The following is a 24,374-nucleotide window of genomic DNA, read 5'->3' on the forward strand; positions in this document are numbered from 1 at the left end:
TCACAGCAATGAGATGAGAGCCATTAAGGGTCGAGCAGCAGGAGAAGTCAAACCCTCAGTGAGCAAATAATGAAGACGCGCATGAGAAGCCTGGAGGACAGGACGCTGCAGAGCGAGAGGAAATTAGAGCACAACCAAGAGTACTGTGAACTCAATTTTTTCCTTATCAGGAATAAATCAGGTGGAAATATTATCTCAGACAAGTGTTGGATTCAAACGCTTAAAAGAAACTTTATTAGATCAAACCCCTGTAGATACTTTAACAGCATTTTAAGTTTTAGCAACAGCTGAGCAATAAAAAAGACTTACAAAAGATTTTTTTTTATGGCAACCACTGTACTGCTGACACATCATAAATACCATAACCATGCCCCCAAATCCTAATACAGTTCACGTGATAGGCATGTGGATTACAACTGACATTCACACCTACACACATTGCATACTTACTATTTCAAAACCATTCTGGAATTTAAATAAGTAGAACTCATTGATAAATATTAAGCATTTCATTATTAAGTCGGTGTCTTGTACTCTTTTAAGAAAGTGATGTTGGTATGTATATGTGCCTGTGTAAGAAAAAACGCAGAATATAAAAATCTTGGTGATGACAACACCTTCATAAGACAAACGGAGATATAAGTATCCTTCCCCCTCACAATAAGGAAAAGTAAATGTATAAATATGATAGTTCTAAAGTGCATCTGTCAAAGACTTGTCGAATGAGAAGTCATCAGTGGTCCTATTTCGTTTAAAAAAAGGTTTACAAAACTAAAAATAGATATGTCTGAACGTGCAGCAGATATATTTAGCCCAAACAAAAAAAACTACCTACTTACATGCACAGGTTTTTTTTGTTGTTTTGTTTTCACACAGTGGAAATAAGAATAAGGTAACAGATTAAAAGGATAAACAGTTCACATTGTCAAGAGGTGATAATGAGTTCTGTGCCACTTCAGTCTCCTCTTGTTTGTTCACACTTGGCTTTACAGAATATCTTCTTTTCATTTTAAAGCAAACTTGGCTGTTGAAAAAAGAAAAGCACACGGTGGTGAATGAGCGCCTCGTTTCTGTTTAAAATGTCTGTAAATTCTCCTCCGTTCAGTCATTTTAGCCTGTGGTTGTTTTGGTCGTCCCCTGGTTAGAGGTTTGGGTTGTGGGTTCTAGATCTTGGGCAGCTTGGGAGCACTGATGAGCGGGTTGGTCTCTTGCAGGAATCGCCGTCCAGAGCTCTTGTAGTCGTACGTGCAGTCGTGAGTCTCTGCGTAGCGGTGGGCGGCACAGAAGTTGTGACTGCACCTAAAAGATTTAACACACATTTCGCTATGGTAAGTATATAAAGAAATCTGCTGTGGAAATAATACTCCTCTCAAAACTTAACAGTCAGCAAATGAATGATTAAATGTCTCTATCAGCAAACATCACCTGCTCAATCATGTGGTTATTCAGCTGAGTCATATCCTCCATGGGAAATTTAGAAATTTAGATGAGATATATTCTGCTCATATTCAGGTTCATAATTTAATGTAGGTTATTCCTTGGAAAGCTTTACATGCTCTAATGTTCAGAAAACACATCACTTTCTTCACACTGTCCACTTCTGCAGGTTCTTCAGCCCTGTCTCTTTAAGGCCCCCCTCCCGGTAAAGCCCAGTCTGCTCTGATTGGCCAGCTAGCCCACTCTGTTGTGATTGGGCAACCACTTACAAGATGTAGGAAACGCCGGTCTCCACTGATGCTTAACCTGGCTTTGTAAAGGTGTGTGCCAGATAAGCCGCTAGGTGCGACAGAGCACTGTTTTCTGTGTGGGAGAAGGGCTCCCTCTACCACAGACCTGGGATGCTATGGTCTGGAAAATGTCACACCGGTTAATAAACGTATGACAACACTAGTGTTAATGATTAAACCAGAAAAGATGTGTTCAATATATATTTTGACACCAAATTCATCGGTCAACCCTTTCCCCTCATGTGAAAAGTTGGTGACTCTGTGATGTGACTTTGCTGCAGATGATAACTACCTGACCTGAAACTGACGTGACGAGTCGGACCGGGTTCAGACAGAAAAATGTAAACAGCCGTCGGGCAGACAGGCGCTGCTGCTGTGCAGCACAGACACTCTAACTTGCAGACTGCAGCATCAGACTAGGTACTGATAACTGGGGACGTGGGCACTACCACCGAAACACAAAAACGAACCAATCATAATTTATGTCTATAAAAGTGAAAGAGACAGAGTTTGCGGCGGGCAAGTTGTATAATTGGTCTTTGTCTGAACACTGTGTAATACTGACTAGTGCGGCATCTCTATTGTAGACTTTCAGCTTTTTAAGTTTGCAGAACTTTTACATACACAAAAACACAAAAAACATTTGACTAATCTGGTATCTGTTCATCTTTTAGGTAACACAATAGAAGCTTCATCCTTTAAATGCCTCAACCTCTTCTTGTGGCCAATGTTAAGAGACTAGATTTACACACTGTTGCATCAGATTCTAAGTGTATTGCCCTGGACAGGACCCCAGAGAGGGAGGTGATCTGGATTGATGCGGTGGAGAGAAACTCTGATGAAGCTAATAACTTGTGGCAGAACAAGCAGTGAACAAAGGGGTGTTTTCACCGAGAGACAAAATGATGAGCCGGGTAAAAACCACTTCTTACTCCTGCTCCAAGGACAAATAGACAGACAAATAGAAAGGGAATGAGAGAGTGAGTGCGGGTGGAAACGCTGGAGGCAGTTGTACCTGCACTCGTAGCTGGAGGCCAGGCCGGTCTTCTTGCCACAGAGGAAGCAGTGCTTAGAGCTCTTCTTCTTGCCGCCATTGGGAGCCTTGACTGGAGGTAGGTGGTAGGTTGAAGTGCCTGAGAGAAGAGAGGAAACATTTTTAGTCTCTTTACAGGAGCCAGTGTGGAATAACTGATGGGATGAAAGGTTTCTACTAATGTCTGGAAAGAATCTTCATCGTCCTGTAGCAGGTTCTCTTCTTTAAATGATACAGTTAATACGTTTATGTATTTGTGGTGTCTGCACACAGCCGAGGAGAAATCAGGGACATATCAACACCGAACCACTTAAGGGAGGTAGAACAGCATTTCTCTCCGTCGAGCACTTAGAGTCATGTTCTATTTCTCTTTGAGCAGAGGCATTTTCTCCCACTGTGAAAATGTGAAAAATGTTCAGGCATTTATGAACTGGAGTGATCCTTGTTGCTTTAAAGTTTCTCGGCAGTTCTCTGAAACCTGTCGGTCTTCACCGTATTACTTCAGCGTGTCCATGTTTCTACCTCATTGTCACTTCAGGGAGATTTCATACTATGTACTCTGTCTGATTAACGTCCATCTGGTGAAACCCAGAGTTTAGATCTGTCAGATTCATGTCTTATTATCTAGAGCTTCTTTGTGAACTCTGACAGTTCAAGCTTGGTTTATAACCGTTTTTTTTTTTTTTTTTTTTTTAATAGCAGCAGTCAATTATACTGGATACAACTGTAGCATATTGGTGACACTCTGGAACATTTCCCAAAAGTTGTCAGTCATGTACGTTAGTGTTCAGGAAAACAGCTTGGCCAAACGCACCAGTGCCCTGTTGTCAGTTTGAAAACATGTCAGAAAAAGCACTCAAGTTTATTTCCTAACTTAGGGAACACTGTTTTTTGTCAGCTCATACCCATGATAATCGTGTCTGTGGAAGCACGCGGCTCAGCCCAGGTTTGTGATCCGCGAGGAAACAGGAACACAGATCAAATTGACAGCTCTGTGATGACGGTACACGGCGCTCTCTGTCAAGCAGCTGGGCGTGGGATTGGATTTTTTATTTGTTTTTTGCACTTTAATCTGCTGCCACACAGGCAGGCAGTGGATTCAAATATATTCAGAACCATTCACATGTTCCCACATTCTGCTGTGGAATGGACTTCAGTTGAATCTGATCGCATTTAATTCAGGGCCTTGCCAGCCAAGCTGCCTTTTGTCTGCTATTGGAATCGATACAGGTCATTCACTCCCGGGTCAAATGACTCTGCAGTGGACACAAGTTTAATGGGCTCCAGCTTCCATCTGCAATGATGGAAACATGACACATGGCTGAACGCACTAATTTGGCAAGACAGTGATGTGAGAGCGCCTCCGTTTTCAGTGCAGGGACGTAGATCATTATGCACTGGTTGAAAAAAACACAGAGGCAAACTCTTCTACTGCCAATGAGAAGGGAGTCAATCACCATGTTTTAGTTGTTTAAAAAACCTTTGGTTTAAAAGAGGTATAAGTTGGGTCATTCAGTTTTGAATGGAAATGATTGTAAATTTGGAGCACCACCAACAAACACTGCTGCTGATAAACAAATGTGTGGTAATAGAGGAACATGGAGAGCCATGACTCATGACTTCATGTATTGATCCGTGTGTATTTATCTATATTCCCTGTGAGCAGTCGGAGCGTATCAGTGGCTCACATTAATAAATGAGAGTGCTGGTGTGTAGGCTCACCGCCTTCTGTTGTTTGTGCTGCTTCTGCAGTGGTAGAAATAATGAATATTTAAAACCCTGGTGGTTTGTTGTATTCTTCATACAACATGTACTTTAGGCTTTTCACATGACAACATCTCAACAAGCGCATCATGGCACTGTATGGCTGTAATGTATGCACTCTGGCATGGTTAACGGCACTTTAGAATCACAGTGCTATACAATAACTCACTCCCACAACTCAAATATCCAAACCAACCACCACAATGCAACACTTTCCTCAAAGTGTATTCTAGTCCTAACATGGAGGTGTACGTGTGTCTCCCTCACCTATTCTCCCGAATGAGGCCATGACTCCTCCAGATGATTCAATAGTGTTGGTGGTCTGTGAAAACAACAACATGAAATGTTTTCAGAACAAATCAATATAACGACCTGTAGTGCTGAACTCTCAAGAAAATTACATTTGATGTAGTGGAAAAGAGCGTAGTGCCTTTTAACTGGCCAAGTAAGAAAAGTCTGTACATTATTTTCATTAACTCTACATATAAACAGTTGGAAGAGCCAAAGAGATGGTGAAAGTACTGATATGGTAAAGGCGAAGCTCTATGCTCAGTATAAGGAAACAACAAAACAAAGACTGATTTAAAAATGATTGAAAGTCACTACCTCGGATTTCTGATATTAGAGCTGTTTTCTATATTCAGCTACATGCTATACACAGTATTTAGCTATTTTTCTGTATTGCACAAGATAATGTTATATAGCCAATTGATATTTGATCTTAACTGGTGTGCATGAGAAATGCCATTGGTTGCAAAACAACAGCCACTCCCCACTTAAGATGGCTTCTCTCTGTCAGAAACCGAAACGTGGCAGATAAATCATGGGATGGCAAGTCCGACAGTGTGTGGGAGTCCATAGCTAAATATCCAGAACTATGAAGACTAATATTTCATTTTATTTACTTTGCGTATCTTACCCGTTTACAAGTTTAATTTAGTAAAATTCACTAGAAATCATTTAATTCTATACACTAACTGAATATCTATTATTTTGGTCCAACAAAATAAATAACAGTTATTAGAGTTCATGTGATGAAATCTGATATCCTACATGAGAATTATAACTGTTATCATAAAAAAGATAACATTGTAAGATCATATTTAACTAAGCTTCCCTCTACTTTGTTTTAAAGCCTTTGCTATATTTGCAGGTTGTGATACAATAAGTTAAAGTTAAAGTGACAACCATTTGTAGGAAATTGCACACTTCAAAAAGCTCAAAGACAAAATTGAGCAACACAAAAACACATTTTCCCAAATAATAACAGCACACAATGTCACCATGTAAGAGGCAGCTGCTCGGGGCAACGGTGACATTTGTCTGATGAAATCATCCTGAAGGAGCCGGTTAGTCGGGATGGATGGCAGCCTGGAGCCATGACTGCCCTGTCCTGAGTCAGAAGCAGAGGGCAGTGCAAGTCCCTCACTCTCTCCTCGGTCGTCCCTGCCGCTGCTGCTGTCTGGGGCCCTTGTGGAGAGAGAGGCCAAGAGCTCAGAGTTGTTCAGAGGTCCCAGGGGCTCCTTGTAGGCTTGGTTGGCCAACTTAGTGATGCTTCTTGCTTCCCTTTTTGAGAGCAACTCAGGCCTCTTTCCAGCTGTCTCCACTTTAACACCACGAAGGAGCGGGGGATGAGCTGACAAGGTGGTGGAGGCGTGAGGGGACGTGTCCCCGGTCTTCACATGTGCAGAGGATTGTGCTTGAAGGCTGGGCTGTAAACAGGAGAGAGTGGAATCGAAAGGCTGAGGCCTGGTAGAAGGGGATGTGGGTAATGGAGAGGGGGGGCTGATATGAAAAGACGTGCTGCGCTGTGTCCTATCAGCTCTGCTGGTGAGAGTATCACTTGTCCCAAGTGTCCAGGTACTAAGTGGGGAGGGTGAGAGGGGTAACTGGTGCTGAGCGCCAACCTCGAGGGGCATACAACCTCCCTCCGGCTGGGCGGACACATCCAGACTCAGAGGATCTGACAATTCCCCAAATGGAGCTCCAAGGTGTGGTGGCATCACCAGCCCAGTCGCTTCATCCAACAAGCCCAGCCTTACTGCCTCCCCTGCCGCCTCAGCTGGGTCAAAGATGGTGTCAGGTGCCCCCCTTGTACACAGTGGAGGCAGCTGAGGGTACACACAGTCCCTCATCAATCTGGTGCTGCCAATGTCCAGCCGGGAAACTTTGGGAGGGGGCCGTATTTTTGCAAATGGTGGGCACGTCTCCCACGGCTCTTCCTCCTGAAGCATATAACAAGAGGACGAGGAGAAAGAGGGAGGTGGTCGTCTAGGGATGGGTAAGTGGACGGAGGTTGCTGCAGCAGAGGGCGAGGGGTCTGTGGTTTCATGGTCAGCAATTGGAGGTAGTTGTGCATTTGACTGCCGAGGCTGGTTGGTCTGGGGGATCGAGCGAAAGAGGCGATGATGGTGTCGTGAGCTGGAAGGTCCTAGGGAGCCGCCGCAGGGGTGTGGGCCGACAGGGGGGCGCGGCTTCGCCTTCGCTGACTTCTTCGGCTGGAGAACAGAGACACAGGCGTTCATATTATAACCAGATCAAATGTACTCGAGATTTTTCACATTTTCCTCATCCTTTAAAAGATCTGAAATGATAGTGGTTGTCTCATCTCTTGAATTAAGATGCTTGTATAAATAAATGATGAGCATAAAAACACTACAGAGCCAGTGAAGTTTAATGTAATGAAAGTTCTCGCCGCGAACAAACACATGCAAATAAGTGTTCTTTGAAGTACACATGCATAATGTAAAATGGTTGCAAACTATCATTTTACTCGATTATTATTAGGAGCAGTATTCTATGTGTCTACATCTTAAAAGTGGGGTAGAAAAACGAATAGTGCGTCTGGGCCACAGTTGCTCTCTGACAGGCAGTAAAACGAATTCCTCGACGCCAGCAGCCTCTTACTTTCTTGTTCAGGTTCATGTCCTCCATCTTGGCTTTGAGAAGCTTCATTTTGTTCATCGTGATGGAGTTCTCGAGGCTCTGCTTTGCAGCTGAAGAGTTCTCTCCATCCTCCTCCTCCTCTGCGTACACATTGTACACTGATCCACCACTGGAAAGTATGAGAGAGAGAAAAACACTCAATTAGCAAACTTAAAAAATGTTCTCCAAAAACTCAGCAGCAGCAGCGATCCATAGCCATCACTGAATAATCAACACTGATTGCTAAATTATATTAACAAACGTATTTATACCACCTTCACTGGTCAGAGGGTGTGTGTGTGTGTGTTAGTACATTGCATGTGCAGCCTGTGCTGTTTTCTTACAGTCATTGACTTAAACCTGATAACTGAAAAGTCCAAATTTTCTACACGCCACTTTTCTGTTTTATAATGTTAATAGTCTTTTCTTTTAATGTATTACTTGAAGGCTACATAGCCACTGTTGTTTTTTGTATGTTCAAATATTTTTATAAAAGGATGAAGTAAATGGGACTCATTGTTTAGATTTTGCACATGGTATTTTATTGGCTATGGAGAATCGTCGAAATTTCATGGTATTGATACGACGAAAACATTTTTGGTGTCGTGACATCCCTAGATATGGCAGAAAAGTCCGAAAATATCCTTACCTCAGCGATTCAGACAAAGGGGTCAGCGTGCCATCCCCCCTGTCGACCACTCTGAAGAAACTTAGCTGGTCGCCCTCTCGATAAACCACGAACGTGACCTGCTTGTTGGCCGTGCTCCTCTCCCAACCCTCCTCCTTGGTGCTCTCCATCAAGTCAGCCACCTCTTTGATAGGATCTTCTATCGTTACTGTTGGTTAAAACAAGAAGCAATCTATTTAAATTTCCAAATGTGTTTGGAGATTTGGACAAAAGATTAGATTTTGATATGATGTTAAACCACAAATGCCTTGTGATAATGTGACTGTGCAGGCGTCTTAGTTACCTCTCCTGGTGTTGATTGGCCCTCCCCTCATAGCTAAGACCAGTTTCAAGGTGCAGCCTTCTGCAATGCTGCAAACACAAAAAGCAGAATGAGTGAGCGGTATTGCAACCCACTCAACCGCAAATATATTCTAAAAGGGGCAAAGGAAGTATCAGTAGGCGACATACAGCACATATTTACATTTATGGTAAATTTCTTTGCTTCTGAGAGGCAATGATCTAAAGCAAACAGCTCTCTGAGGGTCAGGATGATTTCTAGATGAACTTGTGCACGACTGGGAATTCCACTGCAACATTAGTTTCATCCGAGCAGATGTTTCATTGCCTACTCTACCCCTCTGCTTCTAAAACTTCAAAAGCATGCTGCGTAGAGATAGGCGAGATGTAACCGGGGCTTTTCATGTGGAAAATTAAGTGACAAGCATTCACAACAATACCAGCAGCTGTAGCCGGCGGTGCACCGGAGGGTGAGGTCTGCATCTCAGTAGGTGACAGGAGTGGAGGGACGAGCTCTCTAAATGTGATCAGTGTGTCACTTGGATTATCCATCTCTAAATGTCTGCCTCATTTACAGCTTGCTGAATTAAATTAAGGCTGAGTCCCCATCAATGGAGGAAGGCTTTAAAAGATCACATGAAAATGACGCTAGATGTGTTGAACTTGGTTTTAAACGTCGCTGATAACTGCTCAAACAAGCCATGTGTGATTTCGCCTTGGTGTCAATGCTCTGAAGGACAGAAAAGGTCAGAGGAATAGATTTACCCATAGTCATGGAGACATTGTTCATCATCGAGCTCCAGATTGTTCCAGATAAGATGTTGCTGGGCAACAGGGATTCCTTAACAGACAGTGAGAGGGAGAAAGAAAACAACCAAAGTTGACAAGGAGCTGTTCATATTTCATTGACTACCTTCTCTGATCTGACAGACAGGCGAGAGGAGAATGTTGACAACAGAAACAGCTGCTAAAGATGATTCATGTCTGCCCCCTAAAGACAGAAATATGTTACTGCTGGAAAACGGCAAATCACAGAAGACATGCACTGACAGCTAAAATTAATAAAAATGTGTTGATTAAGTACATTTAATCCAGCTAAAAGTGTCAAATAAACGAGGTTGATTGGACTACGCCATCTATTGTATTTAACATTGCAAATCAGACGGAAACAATGTGGACTACTAGAGAGAGCAGACAGCCTAATGAACACAAAGGCTCTCAACAGCTCCTCCTTGGAATGAGATGGAGTGTATGCATAGTCAGGAAGCTCTCTGTGCCTACAGTGAGTGAACTCTCCGACCCGGCTCTGGAGGTGAGCCAGTGTTGGTGAGTGAGCAGTGGTCCATTCATCGCAGAGTGGTATGCTCCATCACAAACACACACACACTTGGCTGACACACATCCGCACAGAGAGCACAGAGAGGCCGTTCTGACCAAAACCAAAAACAGCTGCACAGAACGGAGAAGTGAAAGGTCATCTTGGTCCTCAACAAAACAACCTAAGAGGACTACCAAGGTCAAAATAAACAAGAAAAGGTTTTTGATTTCCAACACAACCCACACACCCCAACCCTAGACTAAACTGTGCAAGAGATTTTGCCTCCGGTGACTCCTTTGGGAGACAAGCCAACATGCCAGTCCACAGATTTTACTAGTTGTGGTCGTTCTCTTCCAAGGCAGCTGCATTTCACATTACAGCAAACATATCTTTTTCCATAATTCTGTGAGTTATGCACCAACATATTACTTCAGACTGTGATTCAGCATGGCTCTCCAGTTTCCTCCATTTTGTATGAACCAAGAGAACAACAATAGCAATGTGTGCTATGGGTCAGAGTCATTTTGATCAATTTTACAAGCACCCACTGCTTGAGCACAAAACATGTCCTGTAGTGATTCACCACTGAATTTTAATTAGGACATACCATTCATAGATGGAATATAACATTTAACAAAAGATAATAGTTTTAATAAAAAAAGAAACTCTCACCCACTCACTGACCAAAGCGGTGAGTGACGATGCAAATAAGTTTTATTTCTGATTTTTTTTCCTTAAATTCAACCAGGAAAGACACTCTGATCCAAGTCAACAGTGCAGACATAAAAACCTTTGAGAGCAGATGTATGCAACGCAGCAAACCTCAGGATACTGAATAACCCAAAGAAAGCGTCAAAACCAATAGTACGACAGGCTGAACATAATATTTAGTATTCCACGGGAGGTCTCTATGTAACCCCCATCTTCTAAGTCTATCAAATCATTAATATAGTTTGTCATAGTCAGTGCAATATCCTTGCTTTAAAAATATGGTCACTATTACTGAACAGCTTGCAAGCAACAGCATGCAAAAACATGGAAACAACAAATCCGTGTGCTTTGTACCTTCCAGCCTCTGGATCTTTGCCTTGACTGAAATGACAGCCTCAAAGGGCAGCACGCGCAGCTCAAAGCAGGTCCCCGTCAACGTCTCTATGAAGAGCTCCATATCGTCATAGAAAGGGATCTTGTAATGGAAAGCTCCAGCACTGTCGTCATTAAAGAAGGGCGGCTCCTTCCTGTCGGTCATCTTGGTGGACTGGGGGACAGATTCAGGGAGACGGTGAAATGGGAGGACTGGCCCAGGATGAAGACGATAGGGACAGGCACTGCTCACTGGCCTCACGACTGTCACACATCCTGCAGGGCGACCACAGCTGTTGAGTAGAAACAGAGGCAATCCATGATTATCATTAACTATGTACTATCATTTTGACACTTCAATCAAACCATGTATTCAACTGCAGACACAAACTAATTCTGTGACACTAAAGTATCCTCAGGCAAGACAGTGAACCCTAAACTCCCCCCCGACTGCTGGGCCAGAAGTATGAGCAGAGTATGACAGAGAAAATGCTGCACATAGATGCACTGTATGAATGTGTGTGTGAAAAGTGCGAAATAATTGAAGACATTTTTTTATTTTAGGGAGGGTGAATATTCTAATTAGATGGACCGTACAACTTCCAAATACAGGAACCATCTGTGGGGAATATTCATTTTTATAACTAATATAACAATTGAGGCATGTACCTGAGGATGTAGTTCTGTTAGTATTGATTAGGGCAATAAAAGCTGTCCTTGAGATTGAGTTTATACAGGAAACTTAAAATTTACAAGAAACTGCTTGGAACCGGGACATGCATCGGCTGCTGCGGACATGTGCAACCATCTAATGAAACATTCAGCACAGCGTTCAAGGCCCCGGCCAAAATTCAAGATCAGGTGTGTTACATAAGCCCAACAGTGGTTTGAGGTGTCCTGTGTCTGACAGATCACCGACTGTGTCACTTCACTCACCAACTTCATATAACATATAATCTGAAAGAGAGGCAATTCCTCCAATCGACCGAAACTCAGAATGACAAGAACAGTCTTTTTCTGACCTCAGCTACGAGGCCTGGGAACAGTCATTCAATGCATACATTCAAATTGTACATTTCTATAGTTAAAATAGTAAATATCTTTGTGTGGTTGTTATAGAATTTATATGCTGTTGTCTACTTTTATACATCTGCTTATTTACAAAGACAGTACAGCAGGAAATCAACCCTGATTGTGATTCTTCTTGAAGGAGGAAGCCAATATGGATTCAAGATCTCAATTCATGTTGGGTCATTTAAACCTCTTGCTGATTGTTAAGGACAGAGGATGTCACACCATGTTAAAGCCCTATGAGACGAATTGTGATTTGTGAATATGGGCTATACAAATAAAATTTGATTGATTGATTGAAACCTGGACTGTTTGATTTAAGTGCACATGAGCTTCTATCACTTAAACACAGAAACAACAGATGTGCAGTTGTGGTCCTGTGTTCCTCCTTGGAGCCAGTGTGTATTTTCTGATGGTTACTCTATGTCACCCTGACTCCCAGTGTCTTTGAGTCCAGGACACTGGGAACACACTGTTCCTCCGAACAGAGATATATCACCTCACCGGGGTCCTGGCGGATCTGTAAGAACTCATTAAAAACACACAACCGAGCTGCACAGCACTGAAGATCAAGTTGGTGATTGTTTGCTTTGTAATGTTAGTGAAGGAGGCCTGAGGTGAACCCATCCAGAGACCGAGGAGATGAGAGAACAGGCCATTCCCTGGAGAAGACGGTTAGCTGGTCGAGTAAAAGACGAAGCTACGTGCAGTTAGCCTGTAGCTTCGTATAACCACACAACAAACTAACCCTAACCGCACAAAAGCTACAGAGGTTAGCCGCCAGCTGCCTGACAACGGGGATGAATGGAGTTGACAAATGTCTCCACACACTTCCAGCGGCTAACGTTAGCACAGGCAGACTCACACACTCAGTATTCAAACGTCACACTTTAACCGAGACACTCGACGCTAGCTGCTCAGTGACTACTGGAGCCTGCTTACCGAGAACTTCTGCGGTGATACGGCGGCGGAGGAGCCCGTTTAGCCGACGCTGCTAGCGCTAGCTTTCGTTGCCATGTTAGCCGACAACCGAAACAATGGCTAGGCTTCTCGGTGGGTTTGCTAGCAGGCTGCTAGGCTACATCCAGAAGGCGTCTCAGTCCCGTCCCGTGCGGTGCAGCTGTCCAGAGAAACGCTGCGGCCAAAGCTGAACTCATCCCCTCAGAACCTGCTCCCGGAGCGGACCGGACCGTCTGTCACCGTCGGTCTCCGCTGCTCCATTGTTGGCGACATCATCAATTCATCGTACCTGCCGAACAACACCTCTGTGACGCCGGGTGATCGACAGGCGCAGCAGCCAACCGGCATCGCGGAGGAGGCGAGGTGGGCGGGACAGGGAAGTGTTTGTTGACAAAGCTGAGTTACAGGAAGTCGGACGATATAACATATGATGCACACATATACAATGTTGCATTCATCTGTCATTCTGTCTATATATATCAGGCTTAACAAAACCTCAAAGAATCTGTGGCTTAATTGGTACAACAAATAGTCCCTCATTAAAAGGCTTCAGGGTCCAATTATTTGACTTAATACATCTACATCACGTTCTGTGTAGAAGTATTTAACAAATGTAAAATTAAAACTTCGAATTATCTCTTAGAAAACTTTTGTTACTGCTGTGTTTCCTAAGTCAAGTGACTTCAAAGTCAATTGGATCTGTCCCCTGATCTGGATTTGCAAAGAATTTGATGGCATCCTTCCACCAATCTTCGTGGTAATCCATCGAACAGTTTTTGCATAATCTTCATAATGAACTAACACAGCGACAAACGCAGACTAACACATAAACTCTAAATCAAATAATGCCTCTGTCCAAAATTTCTGTTGTCAATTTGTAAAGCTCTGTCAACAACAAGTTTCAATCCTATATGTGAGAAAAGTATTACGACTAACCACAGCAAAAAGAAGGAAACAGACGATGTGCTACTGACTCAGATCTAAAATTCTATATCTTTGAATCTAGCTCCCTGCGCATATCAAACACTGATCAATATTCAAGTCTAGACAGAGTGCGCATGAAAACAAGTCTGAATCAGAAATAATCACACACATTTCAAAAAAGCATAAAATATGTTTCCTTTTTAGTTATTAAAACTGAATTTCCTTTCTCATCACAGCCAAAGTTAAGAAACTGATGAATTTCTTATTAATAAAAACATTGTCAAAATGCCTAAGACAGTAAGTAAACACATTGATTTCTCAGAACCATGATATGGCACAAACCCAATGACATGGAATCTCAACAAGGCGGAGCCAAAGGATAAACAATCAAAAAACAAAACAATTTACTGTTAATTTCTGCAGGCTTTGAGGCTAAGCATACAGTATGCTTATAAAGTGCTATCATATAAAATAAAGATTAACAGTATATAATAACTCTTACATAACATGATCTGATTCCACAAGGATTTTTCTAAATGCTGCCAGAAGATGACTGGAATCTTTTTTTCATTTGTCTGCCAAAAAGATAAGCCACAGTATTTATATGGATTTATATGAATAAATACTCTATGAACAGTATATTGATTTTCCAATCTGTAAGCGATCCAAATGACAAAAAGATGTATCCACATTCCACAAGGGTAAAAATTGGGCTACTCGGAAACAACAGTTCAGTTCCCACCAAGAGCATTAAGTGGATCATCAAATATGTCGCTAGAATCTGCGGCTGCACTGGTCTCCTGTGATGGGGACGTCTTCTTTGATTTATTGGGAGCCTTTGTCACTGGTTTTGCTGTGCTTGGCGAGAAAATGTCATCTTTAAGAACAGAGAGACAATAGTTGGTTAATTACAGCAGGCTTAAAAAAGGTAGACCACAGGATAAACAGTATGAAAAGTGTGCATTAAAATACTCAAAAGCCTGCATGCATTTTATTATTTCTTACCCATTTTATCATCAAATATCGACTTGGCCTCTCCCTTTGTCTTGGATTTCTGTTTTGGTTTGTGAGTGTCCATAAGGTCAGCAAAAATGTCTATGTCGTCGTCGAACAAGCTGGCATCAAGGGGATTCTCTTTGTGCTTATTGTGAACTTTAGGCACAGTGGCTACTTCATCCTGAGGACAAAAAAAAAAGAGGTAAAATCAGCCAATTAGGAAACGTAACAGAACAAATTATCATGGCGCAGATAAAACTTGATCGTATTACTGTCGATGTAAAACAAAGATACCTGGAAGATGTCCTGCTTCAAAAAACTAATGCTGCTCTTGATTTCTTTACTGCTGGTGGACGAGGGCGTGGAGCTGCTGCTCGCTCCAAAGATGTCATCGTCATCGTCATCTTCTAAGAAGGACGACGCCTGGGCTTTCTTAGTAGTCGACCTAGGTTTGACTTTTTGAAAAAGGTCATTTGTATTTCCATCAAAAATGGATGGGAATGTGCTTTTGTCGTTGTCCTTCTTCTGTCCCACCCCACTACTGGCCTGAGGTTGTATCATCTTGGTGGTTTCTCTGGTGGAGGGTGTGTTAGTGACTGAAGGGACCGCAAACAGATTGTCGGAGACAAAAAGGTCGTCCACGTCAGACAACGGCAACACCTTGGTACTGAGGCTGCGCTTACCAGAGTCTTTCTTTCCAGTGTCTGTAGATACTGGCAGCGTGAGAACAGAGGGTCTGGGGGGGATTTCAGCGAGTGAAGGTTGAGAAGATGAGGAGGTGAGCAAGGCTGGAAGTGCAGATGAGTCAGGTAGAGTCGGACTGGCTCGCTTCTGGCTGGATTTGTGTGGTAAGGCTGAGCCAGATGGACGGGGGTTTGGTGCAGGAACATCTCCACTCTTGGTCTCCTCTTCATCCCCCACAGATCTCTGGGCAGCTTGCTGTCTCGCCGTTCTGGACTGGGGTCTGCGTTGAACCGCACCTTTGGCACGACCCTGCGTGACGGAAGATTTGCAAGAGATGAAATTCAACAGAAAGAATCCAAGAAAACAGATATTGTACACTAGGAATCAGAGGTCTACCTTATGTGCGCTCTGCAGCATTGTAACCTGGATCGGGGCTTCAAAGCTCACTCCTGCCTCACTGTCCATCCGGGGTCCTACAGGAGTCGTGGCAGGACTGGGACTCAGGCTGGAGCTGGACACCCCAGAGGAGGAGCTGGGGCCCATGCCAGGGAGGACATTTAGGGCGCCTGGCTTGATGGGGGCAGCACCAGGAAGCAAAGCAGCAGGGTTGATCTTCAGATTTGCCTGAATGTAAAATGCACAGAAGCACCAGTATAAGTATTTATCAAGACGAAAAAGACACCATGGATCCTGAGTGTGGACTATAAAGACTGATTAAATCAATTTTCTAATCAAGATATCTTACATTTATACATTTCTATCTCTCAAAACTACTTTTCAGCTACTCTCTGTTCATAAAGATTCTCAATGTAGATCCATGGAGCAGATCATTCAGAGAAAAATGTAGAAACCAGAACTACAGAGAGAAATGAGGCAAGACCAAGATGCAAGAGTAACATCTACTGAAACTGAAAGAAAGAGCGAGAAAGTTATTCCTCTGAAGCAAAATTGTTATCTTCATTTTGATAGTCATCTCTCAAAGGTTTTAAAGTGGAACGTGAAAAGAAACCTTCTGAGAGAAATATTGAATGAGGGATTAGGAAAGTCTGTCCTCAGGAGGAATCAGAGTAAAATGTTAGAGAAGGAAGACTATGGATTCAATGAAATTAAAAAATTACTTGAAGTTTCCCAATCCTTGATGAGGAATCTTTAGGTTTTACAGGGCTTGGAGCAGGTTTCTGTGTAGTCACACATTACAGCAGGATCAGAATTCAATCCAATAAAAGGCATTGTTTGGGTTAATCAACAAACATAACCACGTTTTAAATGGCAGTAATTTATAATGTAGATGTGTTTACCAAAGCAAAATATTTTTTTATCAAATCCACAAGACCACAGAGGCAAGTTTGTTCATGGCGTCAAAATAAAGCACTTCTGAAGACCTTATGTGGTGACAGCAGACTTACCTGAATCTCTAACACAGATTCTGGGCTTGCCAGCGGAGCTCTGTCAGTAGGTTTACCGGGTTTCTCTGCAATCTTCAGTTAATAAAAATGTAGAGGAAAAACATGACAAAGATGATGTTTATATATGGAGCTGGGAAACAAAATTTCCATCCAATTCTAAGAACCAAAAATAATCAAATTGCTACCGGAGGTGGAGCTTTTGGCTTGGTGGAGCTGAAGAGGTCATCCTCATCCTCGTCTGCAAACAGACTTTCTGCTGCTGTCTTCCCTGAGCTGGGCTTGGAGCTCTGAAAGGTAAATACAGTCCCATATTCTTACCTACAAGTGATGACGTCGAGTTAAACATGTAACGTGTAAAGAGAAAAGAAACAAACAGGTATGACTGTCTGATATACTGACTTTCCCTGAGGTGGCAAAGAGGTCAACATCTGGGTCATTGTCCTTCTGCTGCGTGTGACTGAACAGCAGCTCCTCGTCCTGGAACACACCCGTGCTCTGCGTCTGTGGTCGCTCTTCTGGGGGCTGTACAAATGTGACACATATTTTAATATCTCGTCTATGGGAGAAACTATTCAACCCTGCATACCATTGTCAAGTTCATTGTAAATACAAACCTTTTGTGTGTTTCCGCCCGTAGGTTTAGTGAAAATGGGATCGCTCCAACTGGATTCATCTTCATTCTCGTCTTCAAACAGACTAAAAGTTTTTGTAATGACTTTCTCTTCCTCCTTCTTAACGAGTGGTGGCGGGCTGTCTCTAGAGAGGAAGTCGTCATCACCTTCATCTTCATCTAACAGGTTCTTTGTCTTCTTGTGGTCGAGAACGTTAATGCCTCCAAAGAGACTGACGGCTCCAGCGGGCTTCTTTTTAACTTCACTATTCACCAACACCGCTGCTGATGATGGGAGTCGCTCAGGAGTCTTTGCATCTGGCTTCTCGGGCTGTGGAGATTTGTCCTCTGCCACCGTCCGAGAAACTGGGACCTCCTCCGATTTCTGTGATTGGGAGGATGACTGAGAGGGAACCTCAGGTGTCTGCAAAATGATTAAAAGTATTAAAAGAACTGAACTTCAGTGTGGGAGATAATGTGAAAATAATCATTTAAAGAATGAATTATCACTATTTAGATAATAAAGTGGCGTGACAAAGTCTGAATTTGGTATTTTTCTGTCTATTAAAAAATATCAAATCAGTTCTCTATGCAATCTTCAAACCATCATGGTTTTCCATGACAAATGTGAACCAGAAAACATAAAATGGTGCACTCACTTTAGCAGCAGCTGGTGTTGCAGTATTTGTGTTGACAGTAGGTTTATTGCGAAAGAAGGATCCTTTATCTTCCTTATTATCATCGACCTCATCTTCAAACAAGAGCGCAACTCTGTGAGGCTTTTTCTGACTATATGAAAAGAGAGAACCGGAGGATTGATAACAAAATAAACATGTGTTTGGCCATCCGAATGAACAAAATCATTAATACTGTAAATACCTTGACTCTTTTGTTGGAGCAAACAGATCATCTTCCTCATCGTGGTCAAAGAGGCTGCCCTTATGAGATGTTTTGGAACCTGGGAGACTGGAGGGGGCGCTGGCACTGGGCTTTAACCCTGCTGTGTTGGACTCGGGCTTTGTAGCATTACTTTTGGAACTCATCCACTGGTCCTGTCATTCAAACAAATCATCAATCATGTTTTACCAATAAAATTCAAGAAGCGGAGAAAAAATATTTTCTTAATGTCATACCTCATCATCGCTGAAGAGGGAGCTGGACACAGTATTAGTGGGCTGCAGTGGGGGGGCTTTAGCTTGATTCGGTTTTGGTTTAGATTTAGTTGCAGATGCAAACAGATCCTGCAAGATGGGGAACCAGATTTTAGTAACATACTTGCAGAAAAAAAGTCAAACCTAATTCAGTTTTGTGTTTGAAATGTTGATACGTTTTTTTTTACCTCTTCTTCCTCGTCATCAAAAAATGACAAAGTGGTCTTGTTGGTTTTGCTCTGACTTGTAGGTTCAGGTTTAGATTGACTTCTAGGAATTGTTGGAAAGACCTGCAGAAGACAAACACATTTATAGTGTAAATAAAATCATGATTTTCAGTTATACATTTTCTCCCAGTAAAGTTCAGAAGCCTTACTTGTGTATCTTCCTCATCATCAGAGAAGAGACCTCTGGTCTTGGGGTTCAGAAAAGGCTTGACAGTAGTTTTCCCAACATCCGGTGTGGGCCCATTCTGAAAAAAAGGAGAGAAGATTTAATGAAAATCTAATTTAATATAAACATCTTCCTAAAATCCAATTTACAGATTTAGTTCTGGTGTAGAGTAAGTGTCAACAGGAATCAAGTCTAGCAGTGTACTCCAAAAACAAATCAGGCTTTTTCTCAGGCTACACTTGACTATGAGCCAACATCATCATGAACTGACTGCGACTAGGTTGTTTATCGGCATCCACGCTTGATAAATTATCTTGTGAGTAACTGTTTGAACAAGCACAACCTCAAAAACCAAAAGATAAACACAGTTACACTACTACTTGTGTAACTATGTTAATGCGGGTGCCAGCTGAATAGAGCAAAACCTTAAGCTTGATAGCCTGCACACACTGCCAATTACTGAACCCCAGTGGAGTCCTGTTTGGTCAAAAGACAAACCAAATGGGATTTTGTGAGGAGCATATTGTTACACAATGATGCATTCAGACCTCAGACTTCTCAGACTCCTCGCTGGTCGATTGCTGTCGCTTTTTCCGGCCCTCGCTCATCAATCTTTTAGTCCCAGGACCAAACATGGAGACAGCCCCAGCTGGCATCTAAACATAACAATGGATTATGAACATAGGGAATCTTCAACAAGCCACAGAACATTGTAAATAAACCAAATTAAATGTTATTATGTTGCTCTTTACCTTCTTCTCGGGAGGTTTGGCCTGCTCTACGACAGCCTCCTTCTTGCTCGGAGCTGGAACTGGTGCACTGAGCTTATTACCGAATATGTCAACATCTTCGTCATCTTCATCGAAAAGGTCAATAGCCGTCTTGGGTTTGGGTTTCTCCTTTCCAGCTAAAAAACAAGGAAAAACATGAAATAATAAGGGTGAGGATCCCACCTGAACCTGGATTTTTACCTGGTTGAGGTCATTCTTACAAACTTTTACCATTGAAAAAGTCATCCTCCTCATCATCAAACAGTCCTCCACCACCAACACCAGCTCCTGCAGGAACTGCTTTGGAAGGAGCACTGGTCTTAGGAGCTGGAGTTCCGTTCTCCTTGCTCTCCACAGAATCAGAGTCCTTCGCTGAACTGAACAGGCTGTTATCTGTTGAGAGGAAATCATTTGATTTGTTTCAGGAAGACACGGCAAATTTAAAAAAGTGACATTAGCTGACACACAAGAGACTGCTGCTGCTACCTGGGAATATTTGAACGGCACCTGCTGGAATCTTCTTTCCAGGTTTGGCAGATTCTTAGAGAGTAAAGAAAAGTTAGGTGACAATCTGCAAGTCCACTTTTCTCTGTATGCCTGTACACATGTTATCTTTAATGCTGTCTTACCTGCAGTTTGAGATTTGCTTTTTGTGCTTTCATTCATCACCTTTGTCTCTTCAGGCACAAAAGGTTTTGGTGCCTCACCAAAAAGATCACCCTGCATGGCAGAACATAACACAACATCAATTCAAATCTGGCTGCAGTCTAAAGAGTGTATGTGGTGTTGAATTAAGACAGAATCAGAGGAAGCACTGAAAGTCATTTAAATTAATTTACCTCATCCTCATCGTCAAACAGGCCTTTCCCTCCACTGAAGAGGCCACTCTTTGCTCCAAATGGAGAGAACTCGTCATCGTCGTCGTCATCATCATCGTAATCCATCTTTGGTGGTTTGAACATGTCATCACTGTCGTCTTCAGCTGCTGTTAAAATGCACATAAACAGTATTGAGCAGCACGCTAAGGAACACAGGCACGTTGTGGAGATAACTGATGCAAAGTTGAAAAAGAAGTGTGAATAGCACTGGTGATGAATGAAAGTCCTACCCTGTGACTTTGAAGGCTTGGCTTCTTTTCTGACTTTACTTTTCTTCTTAGATGCCAGTGCTTCCATGACATGGTGGAAAGAAAATATCCATAAACATGCACATGCAGTGATGGCACACAGACCTGAAATGCTTTCAGTGTAAATCCCAAACGTAAAAATCTGTGGTTCGACTTTAACTTAGACTACATATGAGGAGTGGGAGGAACAAAAAATGAAAAATCACAGTGAAATAACATGATAAACCACAAGTTGTTTTATGATGATGGGGACTTACATGCACGATCTCCCTCCGGTTTTTTGATTGGTTCACCTTTGATTCGAGCTGCCAGCTCATCAGCAAAGGATGATGGGCCTGTGTTCTGAATGTGATAAAAACAACCACAGTTTATTTGTTTCGCAGCGTTAATCTGAATGTTTTCAGGCTTAAATGACAAATACACCCCTGAGAAGAATATGTCTAAATAAATACCTTTGTGGCATCATCATTATCCTCATCCTCCTCCTTGTCCGAGTCTCCAAATATGTCAGAGTCCTCGTCCTCTTCCTCCTCCTCATCATCATCATCGTCGTAACTCAACATGGACGATTTCTAGCAGAGTTTGTGAGGAGAAACTAAATTAGAAACTTTTTCAGTTTAGATGTTTTCATTGGTGTGCTGGTATCAGGCTTACCTTCTTAATATTATTGTGAACTTCAACTTCCTGCTGATCGAAATCCTCATCTGAATGCTGTAAAACAAATAAATAAAAAACTAATTAGGTTGGACATTTTCTTGATTAAGATGCAGATATCAAAATCTTATATTGTGAAAGAATAAGAAGCATGGTCTTACAACTGCTTCTTTGCCGTCTTCACTCTCGATCACACTGTCTCTGTCACTGTCAACTGACATTTCTGGAAAGAATCACACACACACATTTACAAATTAACACTATGTTGTGTGAGTGCTGATGGTGAGGTACAGCGAAGTCGAGGAGGCTGCAATAAGTATATTACCATCACTTGAGAGGTCACCAAGTCCAACGTCTTCTTGTTCCATGAAAGCCTGGGAACCAATCAGGTATGGAAGAGGCCTGTCCGCATAAAGATCCTAAAAACAAAAACAACAGACAAAGAATTTGAAGTACACTCATAGAAAGATGCATTACCACGTGTATTTCTGCAGTAATCTGTGCTGCTTTAAGCATGGGAGCACACCTTGGGCTCAAGGATGGCCTCCACTCTGTCGGTGGCCTCCTCGTCCTCGGAGTCAGAGTTTCCTGCTTTAATGTCCAGATGCTCGAAGGCTGACTCCAGGACTTTAAGACCATAATTCACAGCTTCCTGCATCTTAGGAATCAACTCTGCCTCTTTCTGCTCTCGAGTCTTCTCCTGAGGGGAAAAGATAAATGACAGTCACAGGGCAATGCAAGACTGGGGGGTACTGTGACATAATTGGTTTCCTGGTAATAATAATACCAAAATGCAATATTCAGTGATAGCTGTCTGTGTTTTTATGCCGGTAAATGTTTAGAGCAGGTAGAATGAATTATCCGTACCTGCTCAGGCTGTTTCTCCAAAGCATCAGGCTTCGGCCCACTGTCCTCCACCTCTTCATCATAAACTCTCTGCAACAGGACACAAACAAGAGAGATGTTCGATTTTTTTGATCGCCCCTATTTTCTGTGCAAACTGTCAATGTTTTACAGTACTTTTTAAGTACTTTAAAAGCAAAGTACAATAACTTATTTTAATCAAATACATTACATTTTCTATAAACTGCGTGTTGGAGAGCATGAGGAAGTCATTAAAGACAGAGTTCAGGCAGCTGTCTGTGGCCTTGGTGTCTCGGATCAGACTGTCCAGCTGCTTTTCAATCTCATGAGTCTTTGACAGCATTCTCTGGGAAAAGTCTTGAAGAAACAGGAAGAGCTGTGAAGAAAGAAAAAAACTGCTATTGAGACAGTATCATTTTCACAGTTACTTTCATCACACCAGAGCAGGATACAATTTCACAATCCCCTCAGCTACTCTGATTTCTAAAAATACACATCCTGCAGCATTTCTCTGACCATGCGAGAGACAATCAATTTGACTTGGCTTCCATCAAAGCTGGGGACGATGTTCAGACTTACCCCTGAGTCAGCTGCTAAAGACCAACTTGCACTGCTCTGTCGCATTTCTTCGAGAGTCCAGGGTCTCTCCCAAACCTGAGCATCTTCCCCGAAGTGTTCACTCCGGCTTGGGCCATTTGCCATTCCCTGTGGCAACCCACTCATCTGCAATCAAATCACATGGTGTCATTAATGGCATGAACGATTCGAAACGGCTTTTAAACTTCTTCTGATGTTGCCCAAATACCAGTTTCTGCTTTAGCTGAGAGACTGAATTGTACTGAATGAATTGGAGAACATATAGAAAACATTACGTGGACACAACAAGCTGTCTTCTGCAATATTAAATCACAAAGTTATTGCCAAAGGGCCAAACCATTAAACGTTGTCATGGAGCTGCTCCAGAAACTGAAATTACTCTGGGAAGGGACGGTGACATTTCTCCATAGATTCTGGGACATGAACAAGGCCAAATAAGAGACATATTAGCCTCCAACTAAAGAACAATCTGTGCGACCTGCTGCCCTCTCTTCCAATAAATAAACCAGGCAGAAGATCCTTCACCTCAGTGTTTCTGGAGAGAGCAAACATTTGTGGAGCTTCCCTGCCACTATGAGAATATATCATGTGTTGTTGTACAATAAGTTTGCAATACTGTGTATGTTAGTGTCTCATTCTTAATAGAAGTGTATGTGATCTCTCAAGTTGTCATCATGCCTTTGATATATATTGTAAAGCACTTTAAATTACCCTGGTGTTGAAATGTGATAAACAAACAAACTTGGCTTCCTTCAAAACCAGATTGTAGGTCACTGGACCAACTGGTGACAGAATACATTCAGATCTAATCCTCTGACTTCCTGCTCTCATGGAAAGACTCTCTCTCTCTCTTCTCTTCTCTCCCTCTCTCTGTAGATAGTGAATACCACAAGATAGGTTTCACTTCCACCAAGCTAACGTTGTTTCCCTGCCATACACAACAAGCTAGCGTGGGCTTTGTACCACACACGCTGACACATAAGCGGAGGACAACTTGTTGAGTCCGTGAAAAGTTACCGGGATGCGATGTCCTCCCTTTAGCTTTAGCATTCGAACAGAGCTGCGTCTGAAAGGAGAGAGCGGGGGACTGTTTGGCTAGCAGCTAGCTCCTCTTAGCTAGCAGCTAGCTTCACTTAGCTAGCCGACCCCGACATAAGCTCCGGCTGCTGAGAGTTAACGCAGGATAATAAATCCAGCGCAGTGCTCATTCTTACCTTGAATCGACTGCTGCCCGCGAAGCTCGACTGGGTTCACACACGCCGTAGAGAAACCAGATCGATTATGCTAAATGTGGCCTTTCCCTCATTGGTCTTCTGACAGGTCAGCCATGTTCTGTCTGCAGACAGTCACC

General features: G+C 42.6%; 2 protein-coding genes across 4 annotated transcripts; both read right to left on the reverse strand.

The window, feature by feature from the left end:
• Positions 1–206: 206 nt before the first annotated feature.
• Positions 207–12,936, reverse strand: zfand4 (zinc finger, AN1-type domain 4). The gene is made up of 10 exons (XM_061087183.1): positions 12,831–12,936; positions 10,800–11,110; positions 9,182–9,257; positions 8,421–8,488; positions 8,099–8,285; positions 7,432–7,579; positions 5,808–7,022; positions 4,792–4,846; positions 2,743–2,860; positions 207–1,299 (listed from the first exon to the last, which is right to left on the reverse strand). The coding sequence occupies exons 2-10, from the start codon at positions 10,981–10,983 to the stop codon at positions 1,164–1,166; spliced, it is 2,187 nt and encodes a 728-aa protein (XP_060943166.1). The 5' UTR covers positions 10,984–11,110; positions 12,831–12,936; the 3' UTR covers positions 207–1,163.
• A 1,019-nt stretch (positions 12,937–13,955) lies between these two features.
• On the reverse strand, positions 13,956–24,354 carry washc2c (WASH complex subunit 2C). 3 transcript variants are annotated; one of them, XM_061087114.1, is made up of 31 exons: positions 24,238–24,354; positions 23,006–23,149; positions 22,638–22,802; positions 22,430–22,498; positions 22,089–22,262; positions 21,888–21,981; positions 21,724–21,785; positions 21,563–21,619; positions 21,361–21,480; positions 21,166–21,250; positions 20,891–20,950; positions 20,622–20,764; positions 20,412–20,502; positions 20,269–20,322; positions 20,014–20,175; positions 19,765–19,919; positions 19,561–19,668; positions 18,996–19,091; positions 18,808–18,909; positions 18,602–18,709; positions 18,348–18,520; positions 18,128–18,257; positions 17,473–17,892; positions 17,258–17,380; positions 17,044–17,145; positions 16,859–16,930; positions 16,571–16,630; positions 15,849–16,076; positions 15,063–15,761; positions 14,778–14,949; positions 13,956–14,649 (listed from the first exon to the last, which is right to left on the reverse strand). In XM_061087114.1, the coding sequence occupies exons 2-31, from the start codon at positions 23,147–23,149 to the stop codon at positions 14,504–14,506; spliced, it is 4,374 nt and encodes a 1,457-aa protein (XP_060943097.1). In that variant the 5' UTR covers positions 24,238–24,354; the 3' UTR covers positions 13,956–14,503. The 3 variants fall into 3 exon arrangements, with proteins under 3 accessions (XP_060943097.1, XP_060943096.1, XP_060943098.1); XM_061087113.1 differs by having other exon boundaries at positions 20,622–20,767; XM_061087115.1 differs by lacking the exon at positions 16,571–16,630 and having other exon boundaries at positions 20,622–20,767.
• Positions 24,355–24,374: the final 20 nt, after the last annotated feature.

This window comes from Limanda limanda, chromosome 15 (assembly GCF_963576545.1).
Source record: "Limanda limanda chromosome 15, fLimLim1.1, whole genome shotgun sequence".
NCBI classification, from domain to species: domain Eukaryota; kingdom Metazoa; phylum Chordata; class Actinopteri; order Pleuronectiformes; family Pleuronectidae; genus Limanda; species Limanda limanda.